Source organism: Aegilops tauschii, chromosome 2 (genome assembly GCF_002575655.3).
Source record: "Aegilops tauschii subsp. strangulata cultivar AL8/78 chromosome 2, Aet v6.0, whole genome shotgun sequence".
Lineage (NCBI taxonomy): Eukaryota > Viridiplantae > Streptophyta > Magnoliopsida > Poales > Poaceae > Aegilops > Aegilops tauschii.
Window position 1 is genome coordinate 15,844,354 of NC_053036.3, and position 12,932 is coordinate 15,857,285.

General features: G+C 38.7%; 1 protein-coding gene across 1 annotated transcript; it reads right to left on the reverse strand.

Annotated features, from left to right (window-relative positions):
* Nucleotides 1-1,126: 1,126 nt before the first annotated feature.
* Nucleotides 1,127-10,170, reverse strand: LOC141041484 (obtusifoliol 14-alpha demethylase-like). The gene is made up of 3 exons (XM_073507717.1): nucleotides 7,966-10,170; nucleotides 3,709-4,210; nucleotides 1,127-2,338 (listed from the first exon to the last, which is right to left on the reverse strand). Exons 1-3 carry the CDS (start codon nucleotides 8,064-8,066, stop codon nucleotides 1,340-1,342), a joined length of 1,602 nt encoding a protein of 533 aa, XP_073363818.1. The 5' UTR covers nucleotides 8,067-10,170; the 3' UTR covers nucleotides 1,127-1,339.
* Nucleotides 10,171-12,932: the final 2,762 nt, after the last annotated feature.

Below are 12,932 nucleotides of genomic sequence, written 5' to 3' on the forward strand. Positions count from 1 at the left end.
TCTTTAGTTGCCCCTGGCAAGCCTTGCCGTCGCGAAGGTTACCACTGCTTGTGCATAAGTCTGGGGTCCTAAGGACCCAAATCTTAGTACACTGACAATAAGTGTCTCCTTCAGCACTTCTAGTCCGTCTTGACCAACTTGGAAGGTATAATTGTTTCTAAGAATTCTTCATTTAGTTCAATCATAGTCATAAATTATATATCTAAATCCTCTAAGTTGTTACTATTCTTGCCGCTACAATCAATCCTTTCCAGTTTATTTGTCTCAAGGAACACTAATATCTTCTCAAGATAATCAAATAGTTACCCCATACAAGACTAGTAACAACTTGTGTGCGACCAAAATGCTAGTCATAGATACTCTCCTCTGCTCTTCGTTGGGACGATTACTATTGGGATACTTACAAGAAGGTGCTACACTACCATGTGTGTCTAGACCATCAATTTTCAACATGCAGGAATGGTAAAAAGAGTCTCCTTGTTATTGTTTGTGGGCCCACATCGGAGTAGCAAGGTGGAAATTATGGTTTCAATGGCAGGCCCCCACATTGGCAGGAACGGTCAAAGAGTCAACCGAGTCAGCAGTGAAGTAGCAAAAATAGATATTATGACCTAAAAGACGGCCTCCCGCATCAACGGGAACACTCAAAGAATCAACCGAGTCGGCACACACCGGAGTGCAAATGATAAAAGTTTGCCCTCAATTGTGAGGCCCATATTATCCGAAAGGGTCAACTAAGTCTCCTCTTCCCTAAGGTTGACATGGCCAAACGATGGATCCCAGTGTATGCAAACGACAAAAGTTGACAGCAAACTAACGACAACCGACGGAGACGGCGCGGAGTGTCATGGACCTAATTTCTTTGCAAGTGTTAGTGGCACATACCAAAATACGCAAGTTTGAGTGGAAGAACTCAAATATGCAACTTTGGCGGTGGGATGGACCGACTTTTCCCATTGTAAAACGATCTCTAGTGAGTATGTAGTGATACTAAATTTCTTGCCTAAAGGTGTCTAGCTTATCTACACCTACTAAGTCTATTATTACTCTGAAGTGCACTAGTTAGGTCATCGCAACACATCCTTGCATAAATAGAACAATAAACTAAATGTAGTTGTAGATAAGTAGAAACATACACCAATAATTGTTATAGTCTTATAGAATATGGCCGACTAGCCAAATGTTTTGACAATTAAGTGGAAGTAATCAAACATGAAATTATACATAACCTGGCCTTATGATACTCATAAAACCATAGACAACTAGCCAACATGTATCACCACACTCACACAAAGCTACAGATCCATGAAAATACATGTTGCTAGGCCGATGACATATCCTAGATTCCAGGCACACGGTATCGCTTATAACTTACCATCACTTTCCCTTTAGGCTCTAATGCATACTTGCTCCAATCTGTCTTGGGAAAAGGAGAAGTCAATTTGAGTTCAAAATTTCTCAGCAAATGGCTCCATATAATTTTGATTTGCATAAAAGCATAGGCCTCCCCAGCGCAAACATGCCTTCCACCACCGAAAGTTCCATAAGAGAATTTACCACCAACTTTGTCCTCATCTCTTCCGGAACGAAACCGATCGGGGTCATATACCTTGGGGTCCTTGTAAATGTGTGGCAATTTGTGGGTTAGCATTACAAGATTTACTAAGGTGTCACCTTTCGGAATGTCGTATTCAACGCCCTCTTTTGTCCTCACTATGATGTTCTTTTGTGCTTGGCGAACCAACCCAAACGATATTGGATTCATGCGTCCAGCCTCTTTGATGCAACTATGTAGTGTCTCCATCTCTAGCAAGACATTATAGTCTATCTTGTCCCCATATGTCCTCATTATTTCCTTTTGCTCATTGAAAGCAGCATCTAAGAACTTTTCATGGGTCAATAGGCAAGCTCCAGTCCAGGTGGATACGACAGCGCTTGTATGTTTTCCAGCAAATATCAACGCGATTATCATTCCCGCAACAGCCGCTTCTGTTGTACAGCGGCCGTCTTTATACCTGGAATCCATCAACTTCTGGAGCACATCCTCCTCGATGCGGTTGCATATCTTTCGTGACCTCAAAATCTCTGTAACGATCTCCGTAAGCTTAATGCGAGCTCGATCGCGTCGCCTGTTTACTGGAATAGGGATATATGGGAGCATGAAACTGACCAAGTTCACTCCTTCTTCAATTTCAGTAAACAGTGTGTAAAACTCGCCAAATATCTTCTCTCGAACCTCTTTTCCGAGCAAGCATCGACTTGCGATCAACATGAGTATATGGTTGAACTCATATTTTAGATCGACTACCCCCACATCTCCCCATTTTCCAAAGTAGTCCTGTTGAATATAATACATTATCACAACGTCTATTAGTTGTGTTAACCCTATGTAGCAAATTCACAAGCACGGAAAATTTGTGCACATATATAGCATCTCGAAATATTATAACTTTTAGGAAACATTGATATAATATTTGTATTGTGCAACATGTCTGAGCTAACGAAATATATGTTACACTAATATGATGCAAATTAATAATTCATTTTTCAAATGAATATTTATCTTTCTAGTACAATAATTTCAAACAGAAAAATTGTCCATGTAGTACATTGTATAGAGGTTTAAAATTTTAAACAATATTTCCAAAATTTTGGTAATTTCGTGGGTGCCCGAATCCTACTTACCCCAACAGTATGGACTATATTTTTTAAAAAAAATATCTGAATTCATAATATAAATGAAATAAATATGAAATGGATAATTTTTTTCATATTTATTAGAGGTCCAAAATAATATTGGTATCAAAATTCTAAACCTTACCCTACCAAATACCATGGAAGCCCAATTGTTACATTTAAGAAGGACTGATGTACCTAGTTATTAATAATATACTGACCCTGTTTTCATAGTAGTTTGGTTACAAAAAATGATTTTCTGATAATGTTTCCCATCTTATTTTGATACCGTTCTGCATAGTAACCAGATTAAGTGACAAACTATACAGACTTCTAAAGAAAAAAAATGAACAAATAGTGTTATTTACATTTGTTTACTTGTTTATTGTACCATTTTACAAAGGAGAACTACCTGAGCATGGATATCAGACTAATTTTATCTATGGCACGTACAGACTACTTTAAACAGTGTGGATTTTATCATAGTTGTATTAATTTAAGAAGTATATATAATCTCATTCCAGAATACATTAATTGCATAATAGAAAAATTGCATGTGGTTAAACTTAACTACTTTTTCATTAATAAACAATTCAGAACTTGCAGAAAAAATAGAAAATTGTTAGATAGGACTTCGCCCACTAGATACTTATTTTAACAAATTATACTTACAATTTTACAATAACCTTAAGGGTCCTCTTTCTCTCTCGAGACTTTGCAAAGTAAGAAACATTGTCTATTTAGGGAGTAACATGAAGTATCAAGTAGGTTATTTAGTGATCTTTTGAGCAAACAATCTAACTTCATTGATTAAATTAAATAATGCATAGCACACTGGACTAAAAAACAAGAAACTGGAATGAAAACAAAAGATTAGAGTCAAAGTTGTTGTCTTGAGAATTTGAAAAGTAAAAAAATTTCATCTATTTTGAAATGAACAAAAGTATCAAGCTTTGTATACTTCTTGAATCAATTGCAAGTTCTGTTCAGAAATCTAATTATGTGAGTAGGCACGATGACTGATATTCTTACCTCCACTTCACGAAGCATGGGGTCAACATGGCTCCTCAGCTGTGATGGCTTTAGAGCATCAATGTAGAAGCGAATCTCATCCATTCGAGTGGAGCAATCTACGGCAAATCCATTCTCTTGGCCAAACATGGGCACAGTGAACTCATTGAAATTACCTTGGGAAACCTCTGACTCGGAACCTTGAAAAAAGGGACCAGACACCTCTGGCCCGACCAAGAAGCTTATCCTTTTCCAAAGAATACTAACTGTGAAAACACTGCCAAACTTGTTATACAGATAGGTCATTGTAACTTCGGGGCCCTTTGTACACAGGGTAGGTAAGAGTTTTAGAAGAGCAATGCTATTCACCACAGGTGGAGGTGGTCGTGCACAAACTGGATCAAAGGTGACTCTTGCATTTGCAATCTTGATGACTATTGCGGTGATGAGAATAATAGCTAGGACCAACAACATAGTGCCAATTGTCAAGTCCATGCTGCTATGGTTTGTAATTATGTTGGTACTGCGAAAACATGAAAATCATAAGTATGGAGTTAAATTATTTGTGACTGCTAGATAACTTCATGTATGTACCATTAACCCAAAAATATGGTTTGAAGGAAAATTATAAGGTTGACCCTAAGTAGGAAACAAAAACCATGCCTCCAAGGACTTGAACATAAGTGATGAACAGAATTGTACATTCCACGTCCCCAACCAAACAAGCTAAGATCGCTTTCTTAAACTACAAATTAAATATGACCAAGGCAAGCAAGCTAATTAAAACTTAAATGCAAATATGTTAGGAAATTAAAAGTTTCTAAAGTGTCATATCTACTATGCATGTTGTATCGATATGTAATCTTATGAATATGACACATTAATCTCCATAAAGGACGTATCTTGGTAAACCGAAATGTCCTTGGACCTAAATCTACTCACAGGAAACAAGGCTAATGCACTAAATTTACCATACTGCCTAAGCATTTTCCTTTTCACTTCTATTTTCACTTGATGATAATTACCACAATAATAAATAAGTAAAATGCATAACTAACAGGTTTGTGATGATAGAGAAAAGGTCTGGTTTACGCAAATGCCTATTTCGTGAATGATATCGGCCACTGCTATATCTGCTCCAGCCTATGTCTAACCCACAAATATCCCGAATTTGCGAAAATGACAAATTTTCTTTGTTCAGTTAATGCAATAGGGTTTCAACATTGTGAAATAAAATAAAAACTCCAGAATCATTGGAAGTGCAAAAGCTTATCGTAGCCTGGCAATTTCCATCAACATTAAAGTATAGGAAAAGTTGAATAATATATTATGTATAAACTGCGTGACTTAAATATGGGAAACCTGGAATAATACATTCACTCATAGTAAGAACATATGTGATTGTATTCATTCGTTACCGGCAGGCGAATATTGCTAATTAAAATATTGACTAACTAGATTATATTGCTATAACATAGTAGTTCAATTCACTAGATTTAGGGGTCCAATCCATGTACTAATAGAAAACATACTAAAGACAACCCGCAGGTACCCGTCGGGAGATTCTGCAACAATTACTTCCGTTATCATTGTCGGAACATGAGTTATCTCACTAGGATGCATTGTTGGCCAACTTCGTAACTCATGATGGTGTTAGGCCACACAGGCACGACGGCTAAGCATTGACATGTGGGCCCATTAGTACCAAGGATCTGTCTTAGCGGGGAAAAGGTACCGGATGCATTTTTGCAAATAATATACAGGGTGCCTATGGATGAGCGACGAATTGCTGGGGGCGGAGGCGGGGAGGGGCAGTAGATCTGAGACTAGAGTGCAAAGTGTGCTGAATTTTCCCACCCATCGACACATCAAAAAATACCATGAAAACTCTTAGCCAAGGGCATCTATGGTACCCTCTATTTTCTCTCTCTCAATTTCCTATTACAAACTTGCACAGCGTGCTATGCATATATGCATTGACCTGGGCTAGCTAGCTAAAACCGACTTGGACTCAAAATTGACCAACCTAACCGAATCAGACTAGTATACTAACTCCTCGGAGCCTTTGCTCCATAGGTTTTCAGCTCTAGAACGCCTAGACTGTTAACCCTTTGTACTGCCTTTTCTCTATAAAATTTCGGCCAATGGCCCTTCGACAGACTAGTACCTAACTCCTACTTCCGTAACCAACTAGCTCAAACTACCACATGGCGTATGTGGTAAGCTATATACAAAAACCAACATATCGAAACTAGCTCAAACTTGGCTAGTGCTCGTACATCACTAAGCCAAACCATGCACCACTCGGTCACAATTAACCTATCACAGCACGAACGTTACGAGAACACATCTCTTATGTGCATGCACTTCTAGTACGTACTGCATGTACACGTACACTACTAATGCATGGAAATCTTCCAAACTCACCTCTACAACAAAGAGAAAGAGGAAAATTCTTGAAAATATAAAGGATAAATTTATGTACGCATGAGAACCAAAATACTAATTCCTACGAGGCTAAGCAATAGTGTGGTGTAGATAGGGCAAGATGTAGTTACAGCACTAATCTTCTATTATCAAAAATAGAAAAAAATAGGCTAGAAAATCTCACAAAAATCAGAAACATCTCACCATTGATATTATTAATCAATAAATCAGGACCAATAGATCTAAGAAGCAACTTATTAACATTGAAGTTGAAAGAATTTACCAACCTAACGCTTAGGTAATCTTCCTAGCAGCCTAATGCAAGGAGGACCTCCATGGAGCAAAGGCGAGAGGGCAATGATGTACTCACACGGGAACCTTTTCCTTACATCAGTCCATTAAACCTCAGGTAATATATTTCTACCACACAAAATATATTGTTTATGTCTTCAATGTCCTTCTAATTAATACACATGATTGTACATTGCATTTAGTACTCTGTTACGTCACTTGGAGCTAATTAGACTTTATAAGAACACAATATATTTGTTCTCTCATATCATTTTTTACTCGTGCCATTTTTGCATTGTTCAGACTGTGCTTTTATATATGGATCATTGTTTCATAGTACTAAGTGCTAAGCTTATGTAATTTCTTTGTTATAGTGAAATTTGCTTGTACAATCTTTATGAATGTATATTACTACTAGCAGGCTTGGAACCATGGGGCATCCAAAATGATATTTTCAAAGGAATGCGTGGAATTGATTGGTGAGTAAAATTTGTATTTCTGCGACACAAACTGTGTTTATTCAGCCCTCACTTTGGTAGAGTTGAGCATTTAGGTTTATCTTAGCAATAAATGATCTATCTAGGCAAAGTATCTCATACCAATTCAATTCTATATTGTATTTTATATGGATTATGTATTTTTTGTATATAAATAACCTAGGTTCATGTAAAAGAGCATAATGGAGAAATGGTTAAGTAGCAAGGCATGATGGTTTTGGTAGTAGTATTCAAGTACTTTGTGGTAAAACATTTTGAATCGGTCGTATTTTTCATTATGCTATAAGGGAGATGGAGAAAACAATTCGAGGATAGGAGATTCATGGATATAAAAAACGACAACAAGAATTTGCATTAGGTATGTTATCACAAATAATGTCCCATACTATCTCTAATCCAAAATGTATATTGCAGTCTATAAATTAATAACTATATCATCACTGCTTCGTATGAGCGGTTTGCTTTCTCAAGAAAAATAACTATAACGTCTAAAATAAGACAATGATATTACTAGATTAATCCTAGCAATATTTTTGTGTATAATTATTTTTTTGTGAGGCAACATGTTTGTAGAGATACTGGAAATCAAAGCACCATGGTGAGAACCATGTCAATATCCTAGAAGACTTATATTTTTGATCGGAGTAAGTAATTTCTTCCTGGCTTGCTTGCGAGCATGAAGCTTATGTGCTGCAGCGGGGCCATAGGTAGATTATTTAAATTAAGGGATGTGATACATGTGGGCTCTGACTGAAATAAGTAGGTAGCACCTTTATTTGTTTTTGGTCAAAATAAACATGCCACCTTACGGGCCTGAAATAAATATAACTGTAGTTGAAGACTTCTTACGATAAAAGTTTGATTGATCATTAACCAAATTATTATTTTGAATAGGTTAATAATAATTATAGATGTTGTCCTCGCAAAAAAAAGATGTTGCCTGGGCATGTGTATGGGTACTTTGCTAGTGCAACACTAATAGTTTGGATATCTAATGCAACTAACAAACTTCAAAGAATTCACAATCACACAAATAATATAAGAGTTAACACATCAAGCATACCTGAACAAGAACTTCAACTCCTGCAACTGCAAGCACATGCTTCCTGAACTCGTTCCGTGTGGCCTATATATATAGAAGGACCGAGTCTTTAGAAAAAACATTTGCGCAGTCGAAATCCGTCTACAGAGTAAGTTAGGCGTACATTTAGTTTCAATTTAAGAACTGCCAACTGCCAAACCTTCAACCACCACAGGCAAAATCGGATGTACGTACATTTATTTTGTATGGTATGTCATTTAGATGAGCAACTATTATTTACACATTTAAAGTTTTGCGAAAAGTCTTCTTTTTTCATGGCATGTCAACAAAACAAACTGAACATTTTAAGCTCTTTTTAGTACCTTTCTTGTAAAGTAAAAAATCAACATATCTTCTCACGAGCACTTAAAGTACTCCTCCCGGTACATGCTTCCTCAACCCGTTCTGTATGGCTTCCATATATAGAATGGATCGAGTTCCAAAAATTCATTTGGGCGGTCTAAATCAATCTCCGAATAAGTTAGGTGCTCATTTACTATCAGTTTAAGAGAGCACGGGCAGTCACATTAATTCAATTGCGAACCACCCAACATCCACGTCTATCAGGTACTACCTCCATCCTGGTTTATTGGTCCCTTTTGTAATCTGTGACAAACTTTGACCAAAGATTTAAGTAATGAAATGTTAATGCATGTCAACAAAAAATATATCGTTTGATTCGTATTTGAACGTAGTTTTCAATGATATAATTTTTGGTGACATGCATAAATATTTTGTTAGTTAATTTATGGTTAAAATTTGGCATGAAATACAATGGGGACCAATAAACCAGGACAGAGGTAGTAATATGCACAACAGCTCGGCAGCCCGAAGCATCTGCTCCCGACTAAAACTAATACTATTTTAGTTCTTCCAAACAGTACTAAGTACGTGTACGACTATAGACCGTATGGTTTCATAAAATTCCTCAGTGCAATGATCTGTGTACAGATAGTCTACTTTTTTTTACTTTTAGCCATAATTACTTGTGATTGTAAATAAACACAACACACGTAAAGTACCAAAATCACCATAGGGCTGTCTGGCTGTAGATGCAGAGACGTGCTCTCTGTCCATAATGTAGTGCATATAAATTTTAAGTTAAACTTTGTAAATTTCCACCAAGTTTATGGAGAAAATTATTTATATCTATAACATCAAGTATAAATAATATGAAAATACATCTCCTTATGTATCTAATGATATGTATTTGATATTCTGGATGTAGATGTTTTTTGCTATAAAACTTGGTCAAAATTTGTAAAGTTTGACTTTTGAAAGAAAAGAAAAAACCACTTACGCTACCCCACTCATGATGACCGAGAAGCGAACACTCACGCCTACACTGCGGTCTAAACCATTGTGCTCGAGAGATGTTGCATTTATTTTTCTTTTCGACGGAAGATATGTTTTATCTCTCTGATGCCTACTTCAGAAAAGACTGCCTGAAAATTGCAGCCAGATGCGCCTACTCCAGTCCAAATTGCGGCAGGCGAACACGCCGATGAATAACTGAAACATTTTCTCTCCTAAGTGGAAGCTTGACGGCGCGGCCATCTTGGTCTCTTTCTCCTTGCCGACGTCGTCGACGTTGGACACGGAGTAGTCCTCATCCTTCACGGCCAGGAGCACCAGGACGGCCAGCAGCGGGTAGCTGACGGTGCACAGCCCCCAGTTGACGATCAGCTGCGACAGCAGGGACGTCTTGTGGGTGTCGACCTGCCATGCCACGGCTGCTCCTGCACTCTCCACACCCTTGTAGAAGCCGACGTATCTGCATTATAAGTTGGAAATTTTGTTCAGACAGCTACTTGATATATTGACCAACACCAATTGCATACACTTTAGTTCAGAAGAGCAATTTTATTGACCAATACCAACACCAAATGCATTATGCATGAGTATGCCCACCTTCTACTTGAAAGAAGTAGCAAATGCATGTTAAGGATGATGCATGAGACTGTCCAGACTCGAGAAAGTATTACTTACACACCAAGGCCTCTGCACACAGACTATTATGACACTAGGGACCATTTTAGTTTATTTCTTAGGACCAGCCTATGGAGAGCAACATTGTGAATTTATTCTAATAAAAGAGAAGGAAAAGGTGGCTGGATAAGAATCCTTATCTATCACAATCTATCAGGAATCAAATTTATTGTTATAAGCACATCTACTATATCTAAATAGGAGCACCCCACTACATGATTTCTCTTAACATGCAGGCTATCCACATCATCCTACCATGTCATCAGTTCTCCACCCATCCCGTTGTACGTGAGACATGCAGCCTATCCATATTCACTAACGCGAGCATAATCACGAACCAACCTGAGGTTGAATGGTTAGAGGGACTGTGGTATCCCCAGCCCACCAGGGTTCAAGTCCTGGTGCTCGCATTTATTCCTGGATTCATTTCAGGATTTCTAGCTCATAGGGGTAGGATGTGCGTGTGTGCGTTCATAGGGGTAAGTGTATGCACGTGTATATGAGCGCTTGCGTCTGTACTGTGTTAAAAAAACGCGAGCATAATCTTCGGTAGATCTCGCGTGCAAGATAATTAGCAAAAGAAAACGTCCTGACTAGACTGCATGCAAACACAATCAATTACGTCCATGCAGCGGTTCCACGGATAGACATTAATGTAGAATCGCAAATATATCTTGCTAGCTATTAACACGGGATGTCAAAAAGGGAAACTGCTTTGACTAATACTCGGGCGGTTCCTTCATCTCAGGAATAAATCTCCACCGATTCCTAACAAAATATCGACCGGTTCTTCTCATCTTCCCAATATCATCTCTACCTCTCTCTCTCTCTCTCCATCTTACGCCGCCGGCGCCGGCCATGGGTCCATCACCATCGGAGACCCGCGCACTGCTGCCATAATACTTGATTGTTTGGGCGCCACGAACGCAACGACCAACATCCTTGTGGGCGGTCAGGTCTCTGATGAGACCTACTCCTTCGACAAGTCGCTGACCCTGGTCGAGATCTTCCAGCTCGCGGGAGGTGCCCTCCCCAAGAAAGGCTCGCTGGTGGTGGTGCTCACGGACCAGTATGTGGTCGTCGAGCACTTCTGCAGCGCGCTTCGGCCTCCACGGGAACACCTATTGTTCAATGAAAGAGGTTCAGCTTTTCTTACCTTTTTGCTCATTTGCTCATGTATTTGTATGCAATGGAAAGCATGCCATAATTCAGTTTGGGTTATTCAAATACTAACACGATTTACACGGGGATTATCTTTATATCTTCCTATTTGACTTGCAGGCAGAGGTAGCAGTGCTAGATTGGCGCACCTTATTTGCAATGGTGTAACTATACACTAACCCTTTTTATATGATCGGTTTTTATACACTCATACAGTATTGTTTTTTTTCTGCCATCCAATGCTGTTTGCCAGACGTTTCTGCACTGAAGCATGCAGCTTCAGTCATTTGTGCACCTGCATTTCTGTAATATGGATTATATATGTTTTAATTTTTTCTTCAAAACTGTAATCTTCAGTTTGAGTGACACCATCAGTTCAAGGCCAAAATCTGTCTCAGCACTTTTATACCCCTTTAGAAATTGTGACAGGATTAATGTAAATACTTTTGCCTCTCTTGAATCTTGATAGATCTCTTAAATCACCACATTAGTTCTAATGATGACCAGTAAAATATTATTGCAGAAGTTACTCACATTACTGAACAATCTTGCATTACCATGCATACCCGTGAAGCATCACTGTGATATTACCTTGCATCCTCATAGTTGGTCAACAAACGCGGCTGCTATGAAAGAACTGTAGCATCTAATTTATGTAGTTCATGCATGATATTGTTATGCTTAGGCTGTTGGTAGTTTCTACTCGCTAATACTTTGGCCATTGTGAGTAGAAATTAATAAAACATGCATTTGAGGTCTTAGTGTTTGTGATTCTCAACCTACATATTTTTCTATAACTATATTACCTTTTAGATTTAGAGATCACTTCCCCTTAAGATTTTCACATTATAGTCGCTTTCTACAAATTCCCGCCGCAATGCGCGGGGTGTCATCTAGTTACTACCAATATATAGGAGCAGAACATGTGGGCAAGAATTTCTAAAGCTGGATAACACTAGGTTTCAGACAGCAGGCAAGACTCTCACACCTAATTTCCAGAGGGGGAAAGAGTGAGACTGAAATGATGTTTCCCTTGTAGTTAGATTTTGGAATGAGGCAGCATTCAGAAATCAAGAGATGGGGATCGTATCTTGATGTAATCATCCTTGTGTCTTAAGTCTTAACTAGTACAGTACTATCTGCCGTGATGGTCATGGCACTTCAATCCCCCAGGTCATCACACTCACTTCAGTTCAGTATTGTATTTTACATGAAAAAGATGACCCCCTTTCCACACTGATGATGATTTAGATGGCATGTTTCAAGCATTTTAATATTGAACCTAGCCGTGTGAAGCGATCGTGGGACGAGTGTCATTAAAGTTGTATCTTCCCGGTGAGCTGACACATGCCCAGACATGACTCACCTAACTACCTGCCCGCTCGACACCTATACGACAAGTGACAACTTGATCGATGAGGTGGAGCGGTGGCAAGGTAGTGGAATTCTTGTCGGGCTCGGAGCTTGCCAGGCTCAGGGCTTGCCGGGCCGTCGCCAACTCCCCAGCAAGATCCCAAGCTTGATCTTCTGAACTCTTAATCTCTGGATTAGAGGCCTTCTTCATATCTTTTTATCTGGTCTTGAGTTTATCTTTAGTTGCCCCTGGCAAGCCTTGCCGTCGCGAAGGTTACCACTGCTTGTGCATAAGTCTGGGGTCCTAAGGACCCAAATCTTAGTACACTGACAATAAGTGTCTCCTTCAGCACTTCTAGTCCGTCTTGACCAACTTGGAAGGTATAATTGTTTCTAAGAATTCTTCATTTAGTTCAATCATAGTCATAAATTATATATCTAAATCC